Here is a 26,125-nt window from a genome sequence, read left to right on the forward strand (position 1 = left end):
CCACAATGACGTGAATCGATCAATGAACGCCTCCCCATGCACCGTTCTCTCGATCAAAACCTCTGCCAATAGCATATAATGAAAGCCGATCAATGCCTCTTCCACATCCTTTCTACCAATCACGACTCCATCCTTCTCCCTATCAGTAAGGTGAAGCTTGTCTCCTAAGGTCTTCCCTAACTCCTCCATAACGTCTTTCATATCCGATTTCTCCATAAAAGCCCAAGGTATCTCACCCACCCTCTGCAATAACGTCTTCCCACTCGTTAAGCACACCAGCAGCCCCTGTGACAAACACTGCAAGCCTGCTGTCATTTCCTTAGGGTTTCGTGTGCAAAATCATCAAAACTCTAAGCTTCGACTTTCTCAGACCAAAACCTCCTTGCGAGGACTAGAAATCCAGACTATTAGGAAGGGCCTTTAAGCCATACAAAAGAAGCTAAATAAAATAATTGAAATCTTATTGAATGGGAGAAAAATTAAAGGTATATTATAAGAACAAAACTTGTTTATGAGCTTTGATAAATAAAAGATTAATATGTTAGATTCGAACAAAAAATTTTCAGTTAAGTCTTAAAATTATATCTTGTTCTAGACTTTATAGGTCTTCTTTTATATTAATTGACAAAGAAAAAGGTATGGTTTTTACATGGTAAAACCTAAGGCTAATATTAAAAAAAATGTTGGCTTGGTTTTTGTATGGTAACACAGAAGGCAAATTATGACAACAACAAAATGGGGGTTGGTTCTTATATGGTTAAAAAAGAAGGCAAATTATAAGGTTTTTAAGATTTTGGTACTCGATACACGGCAGCAAGTCTCGACCCCAAGACCAGTGGTAACTGCAAACCCCAATAACCAACGACCCACATGATCATTATTGTATAATACGTATAAAATGGAATTTCAGGATAGGTCCAGGCCTCTATTGGCCTCTATGTGGCTCCGCCACTATTCTTATGGTGTGACCCGATAATGACCTAAATAGTTATCGTGTCGACCCGAAATCTATTATCTTCGTGTTGTTTAAATGTCGTGTTAATGAGACATGTAAAAAATTGTCAAGTCTAGTAAAAATAGCTTTCTTTTATTGAAAATTGGTTTTCATTTGTGTCATTGTGTGTAACTATCAAAGTTGGAAAGAGACTTCGTATTTGATTAATTAATTTGGGATAATGGACATGTGGACGTTTCTAACTTCTTGGGAAATAAAGATTGGTTTGCAGCCTTTATTTATTAGAACTTTGAGCAATTGAGATGATATCAACCCAAATATTAAAACTTGGAGAATAGGATCTAGCATCGGTCATATGATAAAATAATACACAATCAATATATAAGGGGGTTTCCATCCATAATAAACCAAGATTTTTTGAGAGAAAACCCAACATTTACGGATAGATGGTTAAGTGGAGACATCACGGGTGATGTTGATGGTGGACCATGTTGAGATTATAAGGTTTTAAAAATAAAATAAAAAAATAAAAAAAAAAATCAATGGAATAAGAACATGGAGAAGTGCAAAGGAGATGTGTGAATAGGTTAATGCTAGAAAGATCAAAAATTTTAATCAAATTTAATCATATGACATGGTTGTTGATGGTTGGATTAATACTTAAATGTTCATTAACGTGTTTATTTCTACCTAAAAAGTTAATCTACCTAAAATTACTTGTGTAAATATATATATATCGTTCCCCCATTTTATATTACAAGCTAGAACTTTATAATTGAATGATATAATGACTCCACCTTATTACCAATAAAAGGAATTATAATTATTGCACTTAAGAATGTTCTTGTCCCTCCTCTTTGAAAAAAAGGGACCTATAGTACGCGGTCCATTTCCTAGAGGTGATAGTTGGTAAAATCCACGTACAATTTGTTGATAATTGCGGTCCGGTGCATTAAAATACAATGGGCTAGCAATAATGTTAAAAAAAAAAATTATCATATGATTAATTTAAGGACAAAGGTTATTATTTAAAATCATCTCATTAAATGTTATACGTCTAAACAATAACCCCAAGAAATATGTAATTAAGAGAGTGTAATCTAAAGAAGTTAGATTCATGAAATCTATCTTCCATACACATATTGTAAACGTTTCTGATCATAGGATTTGCCGACTGGTAATTGACAATTTGGAGAGATAAATGCATACTATGTCTTTTCTCTAGAGAGTGAATGTTCTCGAGTTATTGGTGTGAAACACACCAATATAAGTATGTAGGTGCTCAATAGAGAGTGAATCCACTGAACATGATCAAACAGGAGTTCTCATACTTATGTCATATGAGAACTCAATAGTTGGGATAATGCAAAGTAGTCTTTTGACATGAGGCATCACAGTTGTCTTGTGGTTAGGTCTTTAATTTTTTACTATGTTAAAGGCACTCTGATGAGAGAGGGTGTCCACGATATCGTTGAGGTTAAGCTACCTAATCATGGAGGCATTTGAGTGTACAACAATGGACCTTTAACATTCAACCCGTTGAGGGAAATACTCTATGATATGATTTAGAATCTTTGGTTAGAGTATGAATAAAATTTAGAAAGTACGTTCCAATTCGCATTGAAGGTAATCATATAGACAAGAGAATCACATTGGATTAGACATGAATAAATTATCAACCAAACAAGGTTCTTCACTTCTTCTGCTTAGCTTTTGTAGCCATGACATACTACAGAGTGTATCTCGTGGTTGGTGGAAACCCTAAAGATTAATAATCATTAAATGGAGAATTGAAAGATGGTTTGAATTCATAATTGCTTAATAAGATTTCCAATCGCTGATTGCCTCGCTAACTAGAACATAATGCATCTCATCCCGTGTAAGGTAATGATTGAAGAATAAACGGAGTTAAGTAAGGACAATTAAGTGGTTTAATTGTTTAATTGTTTCATCGTTTTAGACCTTGAGTTATTATTAGGCCTCAAGATCCAATGGGCTTCGAATCATCAAGCCCATTAAGTTAAGTTGTGTGACAACTAGAATCACAAAAAGACACAAAGGCCCACTAACTTGCTTAATGGAAGTGACTATACAACAGGATTAATAGCTTTGAGGTCATTAGGGTTTCTTTAAGGAAGGAGAAAACACAAAGCTCCCTCTCTTTCTTTTGGTTGCCGGCCACACAGGAGGAGGAACACTAGCATCTTCTTCCTCCCATGTTAGTCATCTTCTTCCAAAATCATTCTTGGAGACTTCCTAGTTTGGTGGCTTTGGAGAATCCATTCAAGCATCCATATCCAAGAATTCAAGGACCTAAAATGACGAAGATGAAGGCTATGGAGTCCAAATCAAAGAGAAAATTGAAAACTCTCACTTGGGTGATTATCTTTTGCTTATGGATCGAGGATCTATAAACGTATAACAAATCTCCACTTTCTTTGTTGAATTTGAGTTGAGTCTTTGGTTCACAACTACTAGGCTTTGAATTTCACAAGTTGAGTTTTATTTTTTAGTGCATACAAACATGCTTTTGCTATTTAATTATTAAATGCATGTATGTATGTTGCTCCACGAACTTAATTTTATCAAATGTTCCTTCACAAACAAACTCAAAGCAGATACTGACTTGAAGCGATGCATGGCAACCTTTCAACGTTTTGTATATGCACTATACGCATCCCAACTGTAGAGATGTGAAGTGGTATTTTTAGATATGACTGGCCACCTATTTGTGTTACGCCTGATTTATGTAAATGGTCAATAATGCATCGACTGATTGTGTCACGCCTAGTGACTAGTCCTTTTCTTTTCATGTATTTTCTTATATTATTTTTTTTCCTTTTTTTCTTTTCTTGTTTCCTTATCTCATTGAATGCACAGCCAATAAGGTTTGGCTATATTAAATATGGTATATGAAAGATGACATCGACCCGCACTACTGCAACGTGAGCTTTGATCAACTTTGTATTGAAATTGGAATTAGATTGCAAAATTTTGGAATGGCAATGCATGCCCGGTGAAGATAACTGTCTGGACCATCTGGACGTAATTTGTAGACAATACACGATAGCTCGAAGATAGAATACACCACTATATACTATAAAACGAATTGTCATTAAGCGAGGGTCAAATGTAGTCGGAAATGAATTTTGCTGCTGGAAAACTTTTTTTCAAGGAGAAAATGCCCTTGTTAGGTTGTCAGAAATGCTTCCATTGCAATTGTGTTTTTCCAACTAGCGGCAGGTAGACGTAGCCAATTCTTAAAGGTGAACCACTTTAATCTTGTCGTTTTCATAATAGCTTTACCCTTGAACCCGTCAAGAGTTGACCGTACTAGTCCTTGGTTGACCTCCCGGTTTTTAACATTAACTACATGTATTGATCAAACCACTGTATTCTCAGTTAGTACGGAGTGAGAAACCATAGGTTGCTTGGTAAAGCTCCATGATATTAGATTTGGACCATAAAAAATAAATAATCTAGAATTGAATTGACGAAGTATTTATATAGTTGACCTAGTTACGAGCATCAGAGATAGAAAGCTGGAGAATGGTGACTGGACTCGAGGAAGAATGAAAAACAAAACCCAAGTAAATATAGCGTTTGATATATCATAAAATACGTTTGACTACAATGAGATTAGTTGCACAAATTTGGATATGAACTAGAGTAATTGTAAAAGAAATATCGGAACGAGTGGGACTCATCTTGGTGTAAAACAAAGGAACAGCTTGACTTTAAATGAAACATGATGTAAAACAAAGGAACTGAAGCTTTGAACCCATGCTTGAGGGACCTGCATGAGACCACAAATGGCCTTATGAAACTTGAAGCGAGTGGGATGGGAAGTGTCAAGATTACTGTGAGGTTGAGCCATGTACACGTCTTCACTGAATCGTGGACAACTTCATGTAAGAAAACATTTTTAACATCAAGTTATGAGAGCCCACCCAATGTTGGGCTAACCAATATTAACTTTCGAAGTTTTGGATCATAAAGGTGGAAACCCAGTACCAAGCCCTAACTACCTTCACGATGATGAGAGATTTTTCAGTGTGCGTGGAACACGGATACGTATGATGTATATCATTATACAAGTAGAATGACCCTTGAATAAAAAAACTTTCCTCAATTTGTATAATAATATATTGTGTACCGTCCTATGTTCTAGACATAATAAAAAATGGAAGAGGATCCTCTCTAGGATCCACTACTACATTTTACTATTTGCATGACGAACAAAAGTTGGTCGCTCAAAGTGCATTTTCGTCGCACAAACTTCAGCACGACAGAAACTTCATCTCACAAAGATCGTGAAGAAAGACTTTGTGCGATGAAAATCATCATTGGTTGCAAAAACACAACGCGACGGTTTACCCTTCGTCGCACAAAATGTTTAGGAACGAATGTTTTCATCGCACAAAATACCAAGATGCATACGTGGGACAACCATTGTTCATCTCTCTAAACTTTGCGCGATGACAATTGATTATTGCGTAACGAAACCCTGTTTGTCGCTTGAGTTTTGCGGAACGAAGGATTTTGTCGCACAAAAATAAATTTTTTTTTTTTTTTAAATTTAATTTTACGTTTTTTTTTTAATTTTGTAATAAAAATAAATTTGGTAATAAAATTAAATTGCAATTAAGAAATGTAATGAAGAGAAAAATAATATATTTAAAAGTAATATAAATATATGTACTATGTTCGAGAAAAATGTTTAAAAAGTAAGGAAGTAAAAAACTAAGAAAATAATGCGGCATAATCTACATGGTCATCTTGCAAAGGCGGTTGGAAGGTCTCGAGGTTGTTGACAGGGGCAGAGGTCGAAGGGTAGAGGTGTGGCCATGCTCGGGTTGGAGGGGCTTAGAGGTCGATGGGGGATGTAAATCTAAGAGACGAATGTCGGACTGACTGAGGGCCTGTACAAGCTGTGACATCTGGCTCCTATACGAGGTGAGTTCAGTCCTAAGGTCGGCCACCTCTGCTATTAAAGCTGTCATTTGACTGTTTGACTGCGATGATGAAGGGGTTCTAGTTTCCCACCGCCGGGCATTCCCCATCCCCCTACAATATGTCCCTGGCCTCCGTCGGAGAGTTTGATCCAAGATCTTTCTAAGGATCTGAAACCCCGCATCCTTTGGGGGATCCACAGACTCCAACGAAGTATCGGGAGGAAGTTGGGAGGCGGACTCCTAGAGAACCAATTGCCTCTTCTCCATCATCGTCGCTTGTGTAATATAACATAAAATACTAATTAAAACTTTCATATAACAACCATGAAACTTGAATGCGCATGATAATATTTAAAATTAAAGAATACTTACATGAAGGGACTTGGCCAACTCATCCCCAGGTTGAACATAAACTTCGCTAAAGACATCGATCTCCAGGAATTTTGAACCCCCCTTGAATAGAACAAGAGAAGAAAAATGTTAGTACGAAAAAAAAAATTCATATTAATGACATATTAAAAATTGAATATAAAAAACTTTTATTATTACCTGCCACCGCGCCTCCATCCTATATGAGAAGGCCCTTGAACCGGAATGATGGAGAAGAGTCTTCTTGTCCCTGTTGCTCTTGTTAGCTTTCGCCTTCTTCTGTTATACAAAAAAATAAATGTATTAGTTCAATTGAAATGAAATATAAAAAGAATCAATAAACATTAGTAAAAAACGTATAATAATTTTAAACTTAATATAAAAAAATACCACATAGCCAGGCTCCTGAAAATGACCGCAAAACGATGCCCAATTATCCTCCCAACCCTCAAACTCCTTCGGGCAACCCTCCTCAAGAGTGACCTGCGGATCATCAAATGTTTGAAAATATTGGTGCAGGTCGCTCTTCCACTGCTTGTACCGTTTAGCGAAGAGCCTGTTAACTGATAGGAGCATATTTATACGACTTAGTTAGCTTGTTTTCTTGCATTTACATAGTTAGTTTCCATTTATTATAGTGTTTCAAGCTATTTTCGTGTGTTTGTAGGTTTAAATAACAAAGTTGGCAAGAAAGTACAATTTGGAGCATTTTAGAGCAGTTTTGGGCTTGGTATAGATAACACATGCATGGAGTAAGGTGAATGGATGGATTTGAAGATCAAGAGAGGCTAAGAATGTGCTTAATATCTGGAGAAACAAATTTAAAAGCATTGAAGATAAGGAATCAGCTACAAAGAAGGAACGTTATCCAAACAACCTTATCTTATCTAAACCTATTCCAACCTTATCTTATCTTATCCTATCTTAATCTTTTCCTACCTTAATTCTAGCTGCAAAGAGGACTCCTTTTCACATTAAATCACCTAAATATCAGGTTCTAGAACCCTATTTTCATGCCCTAAGTTTATGCCACATGTAACCCTTCTAGAAGTTTTAAAATCTGCCACAAGGACCATTCCTTGTCCTCCCTGGAATTTGATTGAAAGTGACCTTGTTCTTTGGTGAATTGGAGTCCTAATTCCTCTCCTTTTCAACCTAATTTCGTGCCTTCCCTCTCCTTATAAATACATGATGTTGTAGCACTCATTCATCACCACCCTTTACCACAATTTCACACCACACCATCTACCATACCTGGAGCCGTGCTTGCCATTCAAGATGTTGGATTGTTGGAGCGTTTCTAGGTGTATTCTATTTTTTGTTTTCAATGTTTAAATTTAATTATCTTTGCTTTGCGAACATGAGGAACTAAATTCGTTTTAGTTAGAGGTGAATTCAAAAGCCATGAACATATGCTTAACAAGAAGGTCATGGTTGATGTGACTCTTGAAATTTATCTCCAAGATATTTGGAGGATGGCGAGCTTATTCCCGTTGGTAAGGTTCTGCTTTACCCCTCAGCAATGCAATCGTGCAGCCCATTCAGTGGCTGCGTACGTCGTTAAGCATAGCAGGAGATTTGGCTGGGATGAGTTGGGTCCAAAATTTCTTTTTAATATTTTAGCAGAGAATGCAAATGTAATTGTTCGTTTTTAATCAATAAAACTCTATCTTTCAAAAATAAAAAATAAAAAAATAAAGTTTGAATTTCTAGCTCTGCCACTGAATAAGAATCCGTTAATAACATGTCCTTAACAGGTTTACACGAGGGTGACACGCTGGTAACCCATTTCGACACGTTAAGAAAAATGTTATTTAATGATTTTAATTTTTTAAACTACTAAAAAAACTTACTATAAAATGCAATAGTCATAGTGTATATGCATATATTGTATATCAAATATGTATTATTGTATTATTATTCTATATAAATTAAAAAAAATTAAGTTTTATTTATTTATTTTTATAGTATAAGATAGGCAAAGATTGAGAGTAAAAAATTATAAAACACATTAAAATTAAATATATCAAGTAATTTAAAAATACCAAACACATTAAAAAATTATAATAATTTATTGGATGAGTAAAAAAGAATGCCAAGTCATCAACTTACATGTGCAAAACATGTGCGCATGAAGTGTATGTCATAAGTCTCAATAGGAGAGTATAAATACTTTCTTTCCTTTTGTAGTCGGTTTTGTGATGGTTATACACAAAAACAGTGAAAGAAATACATTGAGAAATTCTTCAGTTTTCTTTCCAGTCTTCCTTCATCTGTACATTTCTTGATTTCTATAGAATTCTTCATTGTTGTTAAGATGGTATCAAGAGCCAATCTTGCTTGCGCAATGGATTCAGTTTCTGTTATACGCTGCTACGATTGATAATAAAGTGATATCGTTTCTGTACTTTTCACAAATCTTGAAAGAATTTTGATTGATTCTGGAATTGTTTTTCGAATATCAGTATAATTGAAGGCCGATGCCATAGATTTTGGTGTATTGAAGATTTACAAGTTGATTTGATGAAAGGCCGATGCCAGATTTGTTGCGATTGATTTTGGGGTTTTTTCTTGCTTTGATTGAATTGCATAAAAGCTGCTGCCATTGTTGAGATTTGATTGTAATTCTTGGTTATTGTGCAATAGTATAGTGATTGGTTGTGATTTGGTACTTGGTTTGATATCAGATCTTGAAATTTTCATTTGGGTTCTTTCCACTGACTTAACTTTCTTCTGGGTTTTTCCGGATTCTTTCACCGACATTGTTGTTCTGTGTATATCTGGTGATATCCGTGTAAGGTGTTTAGTGATAACGATGGTGAATCAAGTGAAAATTGAAAGTTTATTGGGTATGCTCACTATTAAATTGAATGATGATAATTTTCATAAGTGGAGCTTTCAGTTTAGTTCTGTTTTGCGTGGATATGATCTTCTTGATCATTTCACTGGTGATTCTGTTTGTCCTCCCAAGTTTGTGCTCACCCCTGAATTAGGTGTTACCATTGAGATCAATGTTGCGTATAAAGATTGGGTTAAGATTGATATGGCACTGTTAAGCTTGTTGATTGCCACACTCAGTGATGATGCAATCGAACATGTGGTAGGTTGCAAGACCTCTTATGAGGCATGGACTGCTTTACATGATCGATATATGTATGTTTCTAAAGCTAGTGTTAATCATTTAAAAGTCGAACTACATACTATGCAAAAAGGGAGGGATACTATTGACAAGTATCTACTGAGATTAAAGGCTATTAAAGATCAACTACAAGCTACTGGAGAGAAAGTGTCAGACAATGATCTCATTATTGCTGCACTCACAGGCTTACCTTCGGATTATGATATGATTCGAACTGTTATATTTGCAAGAGAGTCTCCTATTACTCTTAAGGAATTTCGTGATCAATTAATTGGTGTAGAGAGGAATATTGAAGCCAGAATGCATTCTTTAGTTCAAGGGATGTCTGCCATGTTTGTGAATGCTAGTTCTTCTACTACCAATGATGGTGGTTATTCTGGATCTTCTAATAGTTCTTCTGCTACTCAGTTTTCTCCCACTCTTAGGTCTGGATCATCTGGTGGGTCTTCTTCTCAGTACGACCATCCTTCCTCCGGTAATCACTGTTTCAATCTTAAGCTTGGTTATCCAAGCTAAGATTGAGGGGGGGGGGGGTATTGGATGAGTAAAAAAGAATGCCAAGTCATCAACTTACATGTGCAAAACATGTGCGCATGAAGTGTATGTCATAAGTCTCAATAGGAGAGTATAAATACTTTCTTTCCTTTTGTAGTCGGTTTTGTGATGGTTATACACAAAAACAGTGAAAGAAATACATTGAGAAATTCTTCAGTTTTCTTTCCAGTCTTCCTTCATCTGTACATTTCTTGATTTCTATAGAATTCTTCATTGTTGTTAAGATAATTAATTTATAAGTGCGAAAAAATGCAAAAAAAAAATGGGCAGACACTCGTGATCGCATCCTTTAAAATTTGAGGATGGGTATACAAACCCTCATGAATAGTATTTAAAGGGAGTTCAAAATAAATAAAATTCGTAATCATTAATGTACTAGTCTGAAAAATGTGAAAGCATATATAAACTCTCATCATTGCATCCTCAACCTTGAAGCGCAACTCCCTTCATTTTGTATATCCTTGAAAATTTGGTATTTTGTAGTATTGTACTAATGTTTTTTTCATTACGCTCTTATTTTGGGGTATGTCATACTTGAAAGACAAAAGTTTTTTTTTTTATTTATTTTTTTTATTTATATGTTTTGAAGTAACAATTATGTGGCAATATGGTATGCATATACTAATTTAGTATTATGTTTTATGTTTTTCATTTTCATTATTTATTGATTTAAAATATATTTTCTTTAACAAATAACAGGTCGGGTCATATTACCTGATAATATTAATTGGTCAATTTCGGGTCGGGTCATATTACCCGTTTACTTTAATGAGTGTTACACGACACGACCCGTTAAGATATCGAATATATCACGAAAACAACACGAACACGGAAAACATGACAAAAATGCCAAGTTTTCTAATTTTTACTATATTTTCCATACAATATTTGTACAACATCTATAATATAAATGGAACCTACATGTGTTGGTAGGTTCTACTTTTATTAGAAATGTGATACAAACGTGGTATAAAAAAATTTAATAAGTATAGCCTTACTCATTTTCAATAGGACAAATTCAAGATGATTACGTATATGCCATTGACTATTCACTATTCTCATCGACTTGATGGGCACCTACTCTACCCTTGATATAAACATTGCTCGACTCCCTTCCTTTTGTCACACTCTTTGTATCACTATCCGTTTCTCCATTATTTCACTCCCACACAGCCGGATCATTTCCTGCCCTTTACTGCCTACAACACTAACGTCACCGAGAAAAACATATTCACTAATACCAGGCCAGTCCTGAAATTTCGGCGTTTCAGCGTTCCGGCATTTGTGTGAGGGCCTGACGTAGATGTAAATGGAAACCGATCATATTGAAAAACGTAACGCTGTCATGAAAAAGCTCCTCCTCGTTATAAGCTGCACACTATTATCCATAGGCACATGCGGAGGTCCATTGGTAATGCGCCTGTACTTCATCCATGGAGGCAAACATATCTGGCTTTCGAGCTGGCTCCAAACCGGCGGCTGGCCAATCATCTTCATCCCCATAGCCATCGGTTATTACCACCGCCGCAAGACTGAAGGCCCATCAACCAAACTCTTCTTCATGAAACTCCCACTCTTTATGGCCTCCGCAGTCATCGGCGTCCTCACGGGCCTAGACGACTACCTTTATGCCTACGGCGTGGCCCGACTTCCTGTCTCCACGTCAGCCCTAATCATCGCTGGCCAGCTAGCCTTCACTGCCCTTTTTGCCTTTATTCTTGTAAAGCAGAAGTTCACCTCATTCTCCATAAACGCCGTCGTGTTGTTGACTATGGGCGCGGCTGTTTTGGGGTTGAACATCAGCTCTGATCGGCCAGAGGGGGAATCGAAGAAGGAGTATATTGCCGGGTTTTTTATGACGGTGGCGGCGGCTTCTTTGTATGGATTTGTGTTGCCGTTGATAGAGTTGACATACAAGAGGGCCAAGCAGACCGTTACATATGCTTTGGTTCTGGAGATTCAATCGGTTATGTGTTTGTTTGCTACTCTTTTCTGCACTCTGGGAATGCTTATCAACAACGACTTCAAGGTTAGTTGTATTTGGCCTCTCCTTAGTTATCATCATCCAATCAATTATAGTTATCTAAGATTCTACTTCAATTAATTGTTAATGAGTTTTCATGCTTGTAATAATGTTAATTTCACGTGATGATCTGAACTTTTGTAAGTCACATTTTAAATATTATTTTTATAAAAAAAATTAGGTAAATCTGAACCAATTTAGTCATATAACCTATTATTCAATAATAAACAAACTACGTTCTTCACTTTAATTAACAACAAAATCATGAAAATGTTAATCGAAAAACGATTCTTAATTTGGATGATTTTTTTTTTTGCAAAACTCATCTTTATAGTATTTCCTAGAAAGAGACATAAAAAGGTAGCAACACATGATAATTAGTAAATATCATTAAAATAGCAACACTCATTTGCCAATGTGAGAAGGGAAATGATCTATCCTCGTATAGCCAAAGATCAAATGGTATACCTACATGTATATTTTTTACTTAATTTAGTAAGTGGAACGAGTACAACAAATTTATAAAGTGACTTATACAATTGTGAGGAATATATCCTCAGTCATCAGTCTTCACAAAAGGACTAGAGAGCCATAATAGTGGAGAAATATGCTAGCTAGATATACTAAAACTCGAATATTTCATGCTTTGAATCAATCTAACGTTATTATACCAACTACCAACTAATGGGAGTGACTTTATTCTACCTTTTTTGTTCATATATATGTATTGATGTTGCACAAGATACCATATATTTTCACAAACTGTATCAGTACTATACGGTATGTCCATAGGTTTATTCTTCATCCCTTCTAAATTAAAGTTCCGAGATCCCGAAATGAAATATTTCAATATTGAAATAGTAGTAATATCATAGAAAAACCATCCCTTCTAGTACTGCTGCTATTTTTTTGCCATTTTTGTAGTTGCTAGAACTATGTGGTAAAGAGTGTAGAGGTTCGAGTCCTCTTCAAGGCATTATTGAACATTGAACGTGCTCACTAACTTGTAATAAGTTCGGCTTTGTTATTTTTAATTATTTCATCATTATTTATAAAAGATTTTTGTTGGACATGGTATCTTACTTACGTTTTTGTACATTTTAATTTCATGATGTGTTTCAAAAATAAATTAATAAAGGGATAAATACGTTTTTGTACATTTAAAATTTTAACCATTGTATGTTCTCCCCTTTGGTAGATTATTTTTTGTTAGATAAGTTGGTAGAATAGTATGCTCCTTACTATGCATTTAAGTTAGAAATCAGAACATACTCCTAGTGATTTAGCTAGATGATTTAGTGTGGAAAATGATTCGTATATAAAAAGGATATTTTTCGGTAAATAGTCAAATTTATTTACAACTTTTTCAGGTTATTCCAAGAGAAGCAAGAAAATTCGATCTTGGGGAAACCAGATATTATTTGGTGCTGGTATTGAGTGCTACAGTTTGGCAAGCTTTCTTTCTGGGAGCCATAGGAATCATCTTCTGCGCCTCATCTTTGCTTTCTGGAATTGTGATTGCTGTTTTACTCCCCATAACTGAGATCCTAGCAGTTATTTTTTACCATGAAAAATTCCAACCAGAAAAGGGAGTTTCTCTTGCACTCTCTGCGTGGGGATTTGTCTCGTACTTCTATGGTGAGATAAAACAAAACAAGCAAAAGGAAAAGGAAAAGGAAAAAGAAAAGGAAATGGAAATGGAAACCGAAATTGCGGAGAAAAAGAAAGACACACCAGAAACATCACAAGTTCCTCTACTGGAGCCCTAGCTAGTCAGTAGTCACCAACCCTAGTTGGACGGCAACACCAATACTATCATTTTTGCTGTGACATAAATTCTAGCACATGTGTGATTGTGCAAATTATTAATAAATTGTATTTAGGATATTAGAAGATTGTATCCCTTTATGTTTGTAGTATTTGCAAGGCAAGAAATCCTCATTAATTTACTATAAATAAAGGCACAATGCATAGGAATAATACATAACTCCTGAAGTCTTTCTTCATCTCTCTCTTTGACGCACCCTTTTAGTAAAATAGGCCACAACATGTTATTAGCACGCTCATGTCGTTGCGCTAAGGAACTGAAAGTTTTTCTACTACAAACCCATTCACAAGATTCATCATCGCAATCCCAGGTCTTCTAAAACACGGTCTAAATTTTCGATATTTGTAATTGCATGCAACATTCACCATTGAACATGAACCCTAATTTTTTATTATCGAATTATATATTGTGAATAATTTTTTTATTATTGAATTATATATTGTAAAGTCAAAATTGTTGTTTGACTTGTCAAATCTTGTAAATTGTACCAAACTCTAGATAGTTTTAGGGTTAAAGTGCTTACTTTTGGGATCTTGCTACTGAAAATATTCTCTCAATAGCTTAACTTCTCACATCAAAGGTTTATTCATTCATATGCATTTCATGCCATTATTTCTAGTTTATTTTGTCTAGTGAATGTGTCTAGTCAAAACTTCTCATTGCTTTCACATGAGTTGGGCACACATTTTAAGACAACCCACATGGGTCATCTAACAACTTTTTCCTGAAAATGGATTTTCAATCCTAGATCTTTCCAGATTGCTTTTGCACATAACACGTGGCTTTTTTGATCCCCTTTCTTGTCTAAAACATCAAGCCCTCTTTAAAAAATCAATCTAGGGTTTCATTTCAATTTGGCTAGGAGAATTGCATTTCCAGAAAATAGTGTGTTTTAGCTTTGAGCTGCCTCTTTTGTTCTTCATCAGAAACCCTAGCCACAAAATCATATTCATGCACTAAACACCCAAATCATTGTGTATTAGGGTAGCATTGTCTTTGTGATTTTGTTTTAAGTTTGTGGTCAAAATTTTCCAGGTTTCATATCCTTAAACTGACCTCTTTTTGGATTCACATCAGTTTCATCTTTCAAGTGTTTGACTAGTGAAATTGATTGGACATTAATCCAGATTTGCATCAACTTCATCACAACATCATCTGCGTAAGTTGATTTGGTTTCGGTGCCATAAGATGAAGAGCTCAAGAAAAGTTGCCATTTCGTGAAGACCAAAGGAATATGAGAAAAATGAAGGGAGACACAAAACTTATAAACCACAACTGAAGGTTTAACTGACGAACCACTCCGTCAGGTAAACTCATCCATGCGTCGGTTAATATTTTGGTCAAGGGAACAGTTTCAACATGTGGCAAATGAAAATTTGACCACCTCGGGAAAAAATTCCCAACAAATACCTCCGTCGGGTAAATATTCTTATCACGACGAGACACATCTTTGTCGACTAAACAATTTCCTGCCTGGCGCCAAATGTTTATCAGACGAATATTTTTTTGCCTGCGAACTGTGTTCGTCGTGTAAGACCATTTAGTCAGCCCATGTCGGAGACTTCTTTTGTCCTACCACTGCCAATGTCCGTCATGTAAGTAAGATTTGCCGGACCAAATTTTGTCCGTCGCCGGAAAATTCGTAGGTGAACATCAAATTTCTGGTAGTGAAAATTATTAGTGGGGTTTAAAGGTTTTTTGCCACTAGTTTCAATATGTCTAACAAAGGGAAACATTTGTGCCTCTCAATTTAATTCCTTTTTATATATTTTAGTTAGAAAATATTTTCTAGTTTCCTTATCTAATTATGCCATTGCAATTCCTCAAATAAAAAATAATTCGCATAAAGAAAATTAGAAAATTCTAATTTGATAACATTGCACCTTAAGAAACACTCAAATTTCAAGTCAAAGGAAAAGTAACACGACCCCTGCAGAAAATAATCTGAAGAAAAAAAATTCAAATTTGAAATTCTCAAATCTGGAAGTTGAAAGCTTAAGAAACTACATCCCACGAGGAGAGAAAGAGATTGATAACTTACCCGACGTTGACGTTGGGGGTGGTCGGAGTTGGCCAAGTTTGATGGGAAGAAGTGGAGGAGCTGCTAGAGAGAACTCAAGAGTGGCGTTTTAGTTTTTCGAGAAAAAGAAAACTCCAGAGAAGAAGAAGCAGAGTGACACCCGTCCCCTTCCCTTTTTACGATAATCCACACATGTAAATTCATTGTGCTACACAAAAAAGAAGCCGAACATGGGCAACAATTGAAAGGCAGTTTTGTCAAAAGACTGTCAATGGACAGTATTTTTCAACTGAGGTTTAGTATAGGTATAATGTATCCCATCTTTTCCATTTTCAGAACGAAAATAACCCTCACATACAAGATAGAGCTAGCACTACACATCTTCCAAATTACATCGATGGTGCTTTACAGCTAGATATGCGTTCTAATAGTTAATTCGAGGACAATGCGTTCTAATGCATGGTTCTTTGTTTCATATGACTTGTATTTCTTTGTGCCTGATTTACTTTCTTTTCTTGTGACTAAAAGGATCCTTCCACTGCTGTTCAAGGGCTTGCGTGTATATACAGATGGTTTATTGTAATAAATAAATCATCACATTTACATAATTTTACATGGTATTACTATTAGAACAAGGAAATTGTTATTAGCACTCCAAAAATCTCATTCTACACTCCAAACTTTCTTTATTAGGAAAGAAAAAAACACTTGTGAGGAGTGTAGAATGAGATTTTTGGAGTGCCAATAATATTTCCCTAGAACAAAGAAGAAAATTATCTCTTAAATTTAGCAATAGATAGATAAATATTAACAATTCAGTATTAATAAAATTAAATACGTATTTATTTTTCACTAATGACATATTTGTTTGAAGTAGTTTGAAAAGATTCAAAATAATTAAGGCACAAATGCGACAAGAGAGGCAATAGAGGACCGGGTTGGCCCCTTTCCGACAGATAGAGATAACATTGATTTACTGGATACAGGAGACTTTCCATTACAGTAGGAACTAGCCAGTCAGGCATTGTCCACTGATAAGCTAGCAACGGAAGCTTTTCAATGTATGGAAGTGTGCAAAGATATAGCTAGACGAGGTGATCTAATAGGATCGTCTTGTACCTTATTTTGGTTGAAGTAGAGATGCTGCACATTGTCTTAATTGCTAACATTAGTCGTTGCATGAGAATAACATGCATCCATAACAAATTGCAGAGACTTTGGATATTCATTAATCTTGTCCAACTTAATATTACAACATACCACCATTAAAAAATGTGGCTTTCATAATAGATATTGATTTGAGCCATAATAGTTATTTAACACTTTAACTTTTGATATAAATATTTCTATTTGAATTTAATGAAATTCGTACTTTGGAAAAAGTATATTACAATATGCCACCACTTAAAATTCCCTTTGAGGACACGGTTTTAATGTCCTTGATTTAATTTAAGGACACAAAAGAAGACTATAAAATGTGTCCTTTACGATGTCATGGAAAGTTATACATGAATGATTATTTTAGTGCTTTTAAAAATTAAAAAAGGTATCTTAGAAGGGCATCGAGGGTCCTCGAATTTTTTACGTGTCCTTGAAGTTTATACAAGACGTTAAAATTGTGTCCTCGAATGCCATAAAACTTGTCATTAAAAAGTGGGTAGATCATATTTTACTTTCTCAAGTTCAAGTACAATTGCAACTTCATAAAATATCTTAAAAATATTTCAATTTCAAACATTTATTTATTTTTTATTACATTATCGTACTTCCGTTAACTAATATGTTAACTTGATCATTAACTAATGATGTGGTAAATATAGAATTCACATTTTTAATGATGTGGCAAATAAAAAAATTAAATATTAAAAAAAAACTTAATTTAAAAAGGCCAAAGAGGATTGGGATTCTATCCCTCCTCTTTCCATTCTCTTTCATCCTTCTTTTTAGATTCTCTATTTTGTTATTCTTTTTCTATAAAAAAAAATTAATATAAAATATTAACGTGATTTAACCGTAATTATTCAAATAGGAGAAAAATTGATGAAAAAAAAAAAAAAACGGAGAGAATCCTACTTCAAATAAAGATGCCCTTCTTCTCCGTGGACCTCCACCGCTTCCTTCCCTTCTCCGGCTCAGCTGCTGGAACCGATCATACATCCAGCGCTCCCATTTCTGTACTAACCAACCCTGTAAATCAGCTACTCCACTCCCCCTCCCACTCCTCTCTGATTCAATTATACATCCTCCATTTGTGCTAAAGAAGCCCTGTCTTCGTACTCCTCTCGCATCAATCGAATCGCTCAAAAAACCCGATATGGTTTCTCTTCGACGACTTTTACAGCCGCCAGCTCCCTCCTCTTCTCTTCTCGGCCACCGAAACCCTAACCCCTTCATCACCAGCTTTCAGCTCTCCTGCCTCATGCGCTTGAATCTCCCCGCGGCAAATGGCGATAACTCCTCCTTTTCTCTCTGTCTTGATTTACATACAGTAATGTTGTACCAATGTGGATGTAAAATTGTGGAATTTGAGGCCACATCTGTTGGATTGTTTCAGCCTTGGACGATTCCGTGGTGAAATCAGCCTCTGAAAAGGCGTTTCGGTCTCTCCTCGATATTTCGAAGGCCATCTCTGAGCTCACAGTTCTCAAAGGCGTGGTTTGGGCTACCATATCCGCCGTTCTCGCAGTTTATGCACCCGAGGTGTCGCCTTTCATGTCCGACGAGGTGGGGTTTTGGGATGTTGATTTTTGTGTTCGTTGCTTCTGATTTCAATAATTTTTTTTGTATAATTTTGAAATTGATTGTTGCGTTTGGAATGTGAAAAGCTATGGTTGCAGCTCTGGGAAAATCCAAAGACAATCAAGCAGTACGTGTTATTTGCAAATAAATTGCGGATCTGGAGTTAGAGAAGGGAAGGAGGCGGTGCAGGTTTACGTAGAGGAAGGGCCCTTTTTTTCTTTTTAAATTAACTTTTATTAATATTTTATTTTTATTTGCCATGTCACTAAAACTGTGGACCGGTATTCGGCACGTCATCAACTTAACAGCTAAATTAATAGATTATATAACGGATGTATAATATTGAAATAAATGATAAGTAACTATATGCGATTGAAATATTTTAAAGATATTGTACGAGATTGTAAATTCATTCAAACTTAAGGGACTAAAATGTAATTTACACTAAAATTATGTCTTAAATTCTTAAAACACGTGCTTGAAGGAAATATATGAGTCATTACACAAAAATTGAGTCCTTGTATCAAAAAAATGTCATCATAATGGTTAGAGGACACCAAAACAATCTTCTCATATATTTGAAAGAATAATATTTAAGTACGAGTACTCATCTTTTAATTTGGCCAATAAAATTTTAACACATGTTTTATTATTCACAATAATAATGGACATGTTATTTAATTTTTCTTTATCTAGGAAAAGTAAGAAGCATGTTGTATCTTTTAATTAGGCCAAATAAAAAACAAATGAGTATAAAAGCACTTAAGTATTATTTTGTGTGACACTTAATAACCATCCTTATTCACATTACAAGAAAGCATCACTAATCAACATAACATTTATTAACTCAAAAAAGTGTATTACAATTAAATAACTCACACACACAAAAAAAAAAAAAAGAAAAAAAAAAGTTAAAGTGTCAACATTGACGTATGCGGCATAAAAAAATAAAAAATTCTTGATATGTCTTTGTGAGACTTTTCGGCCTCTCCAGAATGATAGACTGTCGTGGCTAGCTGATCCTTTTAAAAAAAATTAAAAAAATAAAAAAATAAACAAGTTAAAGATTAAAACCACACAATCCAAGAATCCCAAAAGCAAAAGAAAAATCAAGAAGAAGAATAAGAGGGAAATTGTAATTCGTGGCAACATGAAGTATCTTTGTAGCACCAAGAAGCATGGCAAGATGAGCATCATGAACATGCATCTTCCTGGACCTTTACTCAGTTATTAGGGCTGCGGGGGAAAAGGGGGACCAGATCCCTTGACCCAAGGTGTCTCCTCCACAAGCAAAGCCAAAAGCCGATTAGTCTCGACAGACAAAGCACCATTATTGAGTTGAAATGAGGCCAAGAACTCTCCCCAATAAAAGTAAAGGACACATTTGAAACTACATAGTTACCCAAAAGATGAGCTGGGAATCTACTAGTCGAAGATGATAAGATCATCATATCACGCACGTAAATACCCAGGGAAGTGCCAAATATACATAACAACGAAGAAATGAGGTTTTCCTTTTACTTTTCTCCACTTGTCTTTCTCATTTATTTTTTGTCACGTGGACTATGTATTAACGAATAAACATATGTCTATTGTCTATCGGTTACACTTATCATCACTCAATTGGTTAGAGTTGTTAGTGAGTGTTGGTTGTTAGAATTTGGTGATTAGTTGAAGTTAGTTAGGAAGGGCTATTATTGTAATAGTAAAAGGATATGGATGCTATATAAATACAATGTAAAGCTTGTAGAAAAAATATCAAGTAATGAAAATCTATTGTGATTCCTTCATCCCTAAGCTTCATTTTTCCTCTCTCTGTATTTCTTTCAAAGCTTAAAGTCTCAATTGTTATGATGGTACCATTGCTGGAAAGGTTCATCACTGTTCTGATCCTCGGCGCTCTTCCGCTACTCTAATAGTTCTTGAGTTACTCTCATAGTTCATCGTCAGAAAGGTTCTGAAGGTTTTGAAAGCTCTTCTGCGTGGAGATTTATGGTCTTTTCTACAAATTTTGTTCTAGGTTATTGGGGATTTCTGCACTGTATAGGCGTTGCAATAGATAAAGGTGACATCTTTCTTTAATTTCGATGAAGTTTTTTACTATGGGTTCCTATGTTTTCTTTAAGATATTTGACGAAATAGTTCGTATCCTCGATGTTTGGTGTGAATTTTGTTCTACGAAATTTGTTATAGTTTGATTGCATATAGTACAAAGTGTAGACAGTTGTTGAAGAAATTAAATTAAAATTGAAGTATTCAAGAAATTGTCATTCTTTCTTGATAAAGAAAGTGTCAATCTTTCTTGGTAAGGAGTGTTAATCTCCTTGTGTACTGCAGTTTTTTGATTGGAAAAAGAGTGTTAATCTCTTTGTGTTCATCAAAGTTTGTCATTTGGGTATTTGTGCTGTGATTCAAGATGACTACTTCGAATGTTAAAGTAGAAAGTTTGTTGGGGATGCTTACAATCAAATGGAAAGAAGATAATTTTGCCAAATGGGCATTTCAGTTTAAGACTGTTATAAAGGGTTACAAATTGTTTGGGCATCTTGATGGAACTGATGTCTGTCCACCAAAGTTCGTGATTATTTCTGATCTTGGAGTTATTGATGAGGTTACTAAGGCCTATATTGATTAGGAGTCAATTGATATGGCATTATTAAGTCTTTTACTTGCAACTCTATCAAGTGAGGCCATGGAGTATGTCCTTGGGTGCAAGAATGCCTATGAAGCGTGGATAAATCTTGTAGATAGGTTTGCTTCTGTTTCGAAATCCATAGTTAATCACTTAAATACTGAGTTGCATACTATACAAAAGGGAGATGATTCAACTGACAAGTATTTGCTGAGATTGAAGAATATTAGAGAGCAATTAAGTACTACAGGGGAGTTTATCTCAGATAATGATATTATAATTGATGGTCTTGCTGGGTTGCCAAAGGAATATACAATAATAAAAACTGTTATTCTTACCAGAGAATCATCAATTACTATTAAAGAATTCAGAGCATAACTTCTTGGTGCTGAAAAGGAAATTGAGGGAGAGATTAACATACTGTCTCAAAGTTTATCAGCTCTATATGTCAAATAGACAGGTACCAATCATGGTTCTTCAATGGTAGCTGGTTCTTCCTCTAATCCACAGAACCACAGTCACATCCCTTCTACAACTAGTGGTGTTTTATCACAAGTTCCTTATAATGCTCCACCTCAGTTTCAACCTTCATCACAATTTCAACCTGATATTACCACCCTCACAATTTTATCCATTACCACAATCACCAGCTCCATTTTATCCTTCTGCACCATATGGTGTTGGATTCTTGGTAATTTTGGATCTCATTCTCGTACAAGGAACCAGAATTCAAACTCTGGCTTCAGATCTTTCAATGGTTTTAATCCCAAGGGTCATCACAATTATAGGTCAAATAATGGATACAAATGCAAGAATTTCAACTCTGGAGGTTATAGACAGAATTCAAATAATAGTAGTTGGTTTGGAAATACAAATACAAGAATGAGTGTGGTTATTGAATGTCAAATCTACAACAAGATAGGTCATATGGCAGCAAATTGCTTTCATCGAAATACCAATACCTCTTCAACTGGGTTTGTGGTGGAGTGCCAAATTTGTGGGAAAAGATGTCATGCCACACTTGACTACTATCAAATGAGCAATTATATATATCAAAGTCAACCACCACCATCATCAATGAATGCTCTCAATGCACAACAATCATCTCAATTCATGCCTTCTGATCATGGATTGTTGATTCTGGGGCTTCTCACCATACGACTGTTGATGTCAATGGTCTAACTCAAGTTGCTCCATATGAAGGGAATGACAAGATCATCATTGGTAATGGCACAAGTACACCAATCAAGAATATTGATTCTACTATCCTTCATACAAAGGGTCACTCTTTATTACTTAATCATGTGCTGCATGTTCCAAAAATTGTTAAAGGTTATTGTTTGTTAAACAAATGTGTGCTAATAACAAAAGCTGGTTTATATGTGATGAATCCAACTTCTTTTTACAAGAAAAAAAGACAAGGGAGATTTTGTATCAAGGAAAGAGTAGGCATACAAAGTTGTTCCAGATTCTAGTTTTTCACAATGCTAAAGTGTGCAATCTACAATTGATAGTTCAATAGCTTTGCTTGGTCAATTGGTGAAGTCAAGTCTTTGGCATCAAAGATTGGGTCACCCTATAAATGAAGTACTTTCTTGTATGTTAAAACAGTGTAGTATTCCAGTTAGCACAGATAGTGATCATAGTGTATGTACTTCATATGTTCATAGAAAGATGTCTAGAATGTCATTTCCATAAAGGATGAAAATTGTTTGTCTCCTTTTGATAAGGTTTACACTGATGTTTAGGGATCATCTCCAATACTATCCATAGATGGTTATATATACTATGTACTATTTGTTGATGAATATACAAGATACACTTAGGTATTTCCAATGTGTAATAAATCAGATGTTTTCTCCATTTTTGTAAAGTTTTATCAGTTTGGGATCTCAATTAAGTGCCTACAAACAGATAGGGGATGAGAGTACATTAATAAGGGGTTTACAAAGTTTTTAAGTGATAAAGGAATTGCACAGATGTTGTCATGTCCATATACCCCCCAGCAAAATAGGATTGCTAAAAGGAAACACAAACACATAATTGAAACATCAATCACATTACTCTCTAACGCTGGTTTACCAATGGAATTATGGTACTTTACCTATGCACATTTAGTCTTTCTTATCAATCGAATGCCTTGCAAGTCTCTGTCTATGGTATCCCCTTATAGTCTTCTATACAAGAAACTTCCAGACTTGAAATCTTTAAAAACATTTGGCACTGCTGTGTTTCCATGGCTTAGACCTTCTAATTCAAATAAACTCCAACAAAGATCAGTGCTATGTGTGTTTTTTGGATATTTGCTAGGTTATAAGGGAGTCATATGCTATGATTCAAAGACCAAGATGTGTATAGTTTCTAGACATGTTATACATGATGAGATGGTGTTTCCTTGTAAACCAAGTTATAGAACCTGTTGTTCATCAGCAAGCAGTACAATCACCAATATTGGTCCCTATTCCTGTTACTTAGATTTATAGGCAACATATGTCACCTCAGGTGTCTACTGATCATGCTGGAGCTACTTCCTCTTCGTTAGATCATGTTAAGATGTTAAATTCATCAAGTTCAGGTTCACCTTCAAGAACAGGGCATTCTCACAGTCAAGACAATGTAGTTCAAGATACTTTAGGTCATACTCTTTCCACAGCAAATGATACAACTCCCTTGCTTCATGTCCTCCATCCAAACCAATTATAGGTACTACTTCCATTCACTTTATCTTCCTCTCCATCTGATTCAGTTCATATAACTGAATCTAGTCTTGTGAATCAATATACTGGGATTCAAACAAGGCTGCAAACTGGTGCAATCTCAAAAAAAAAAAAAAAAAAAAAAAAAATTATGCAGCATATATGGCAACTTTACCTGAGATCACTTCCTTGGATGTAATGGATGATTTCTTTGGAGGTTTTTCATTCTTAGCTGATGTGAATGATATTGAGGAGCCTAAAACCTTTAGAACTACTAGTGTTAAGGCAGAATGGCAAAATGCCATGCAAGATGAATTTGATGCTTTAAAAGCACTAGGAACTTGGTGTCTAGTTCCTCCTCATGTTGACAGAAGCATTATTGGAAGCAAATGGGTATACAAAATTAAAAAGAACCCTGATGGATCAATTTCCAGGTATATGGCAAGGTTGGTTGCACAAGGGTTCAATCAAGAGCAAGGGTTAGACTACTCTGAAACTTTCAATCATGTTGTAAGGCATACTACTGTGAAAATGATTCTTTCCTTGGCAATTCAATTTGGTTGGAATTTGAGACAATTAGACATCAAAAATGCCTTTCTACATGGAGAGTTAGAAGATGAAGTTTTGAAACCTAAAACATCATAGTGAGAAGTTGACGATTGTTTTCGCCTTAATGAATATTCCTGAGGATGTACCAAAAAGGGTGATAAAGAATTTGTGGGTTTATTGATTGTCATGTTGCTATTAAGTAGATATCTCTAATAAAAAACTGAGAGATCATAGTACGTGATGCTAGTAGATTTCATCACTTTAAAGATGGGAACTTTTCTTGTGGAGATTACTGGTAAGTGTTCTTCAGTTGATTTATGAATGTTTTTAACTTTTCCTTTCATTTTATTGCAGCACAAGGTTCAGAAATATTCATAGTGTGCGTACAGATTGGAATTCTTTAAATAAATCACGGTGTTAATACACATAACTTGAGTTCAATGCAATGACAAAATCCTTGTTAGGATTTGCATTTGTATGGCCATTGCAATAAGATCTGGTGGTTTTGGTTTTCCCATCCTTGCATTTACTGGTTTCGTATTCTTTGGTTGCCAAGGAACCAAGTGGAGGAAGGTAAACATAATATTGAGTGAGTTGTTAAAATTCTCATCACAAGGTTTTCACAGAGGAATTCATATAAGATTTCACAAAATATTTATATTAAAGTGGATAATGATAAAGATTCTGCACCGGAACGGTTTTAAGGCATGGTGGTATTGCAATGGTTGGCGATCGAGGTGGGGAACAGGGTGTCAATGTGGCGTGGTTTTGAGGGTGTTGGTACGTTTGAGATGAGGTTTTTGCGGGGTGGTGCGATTGGGCTGAGGATTTTGGGGGTGTCGATGGCAGTTTGGCTGGGGTGTAAAGAGATGATGAGAACAATTCGCGTCAGTGAGAATGGCACCCATCCTCCATTGCTATAACTAAACTAAGGTCTTAATAATAATTGCGTTTTAAAATTATATAACTATTTTAAATCTTAAAAAAAAAAAATATATATATATATATATATATATGTAGGGTTGTTTTGGGAATATTGGTAGGTGAGGAAAGAGTTTGTGTTTTTTCACTTTTTATGGAGGTGGGAATATAAGGTGGGTGGGAAGATAAGACAATAGGGTGGGTATAACACCACTTTTTAACAAAGACCCTACGATTACTTTAAATTCTATATTTAATGTGTTGAAATTTTAGATATTTAACTTTTATATATGCCCCTGATTTCTTTTAATTCCCTCCGTTTTTATTGATCAAATACATTATCATTATTTTATTTCAATGCTTTTGTTTTAAAGCAATAAAGCCCACCACTAAGCACCACCACCCAACCACCTTTGCACGACTCCATGTTCCTCCTCTCCCCATCCAACAACCAACCAGCCCATACGTTTTTTATAACAAGTCTGAGCTTTTAGTTTGATTAGTGTGATCTGAGTGGGTAGATTGCTTGATTTTGAGAAGGAAAATATGAGTTTCATGACTGGTTTCATTTTCTGTAATTTTTTTGGCAATCCATGAGTGAAAGGGACATGGAGAGAAGAAGAAAAAGAGATGGGAAGAAGCGGAACGGTTAAATTAATTGGGGTTGCGAAGGAGAGCTGGTAGATTAATTGGGGGTATACTTGAAAGTTAATATTTTAAAATTTTAACACATTAATAATAGAG

At 35.2% G+C, this 26,125-nt stretch overlaps 2 protein-coding genes across 2 annotated transcripts; both read left to right on the forward strand.

The window, feature by feature from the left end:
* The first annotated feature begins 11,092 nt into the window (after positions 1 to 11,092).
* Positions 11,093 to 13,981, forward strand: LOC137714579 (purine permease 3-like). The gene is made up of 2 exons (XM_068453767.1): positions 11,093 to 12,002; positions 13,367 to 13,981. The coding sequence occupies exons 1-2, from the start codon at positions 11,283 to 11,285 to the stop codon at positions 13,763 to 13,765; spliced, it is 1,119 nt and encodes a 372-aa protein (XP_068309868.1). The 5' UTR covers positions 11,093 to 11,282; the 3' UTR covers positions 13,766 to 13,981.
* Positions 13,982 to 18,158: 4,177 nt separating this feature from the next.
* On the forward strand, positions 18,159 to 18,610 carry LOC137727272 (uncharacterized). Its single transcript, XM_068466141.1, has 2 exons — positions 18,159 to 18,315; positions 18,399 to 18,610. Exons 1-2 carry the CDS (start codon positions 18,159 to 18,161, stop codon positions 18,608 to 18,610), a joined length of 369 nt encoding a protein of 122 aa, XP_068322242.1.
* Positions 18,611 to 26,125: the final 7,515 nt, after the last annotated feature.

The sequence above is a fragment of the Pyrus communis genome, chromosome 1, assembly GCF_963583255.1.
Source record: "Pyrus communis chromosome 1, drPyrComm1.1, whole genome shotgun sequence".
Taxonomy (NCBI): Eukaryota; Viridiplantae; Streptophyta; class Magnoliopsida; order Rosales; family Rosaceae; genus Pyrus; species Pyrus communis.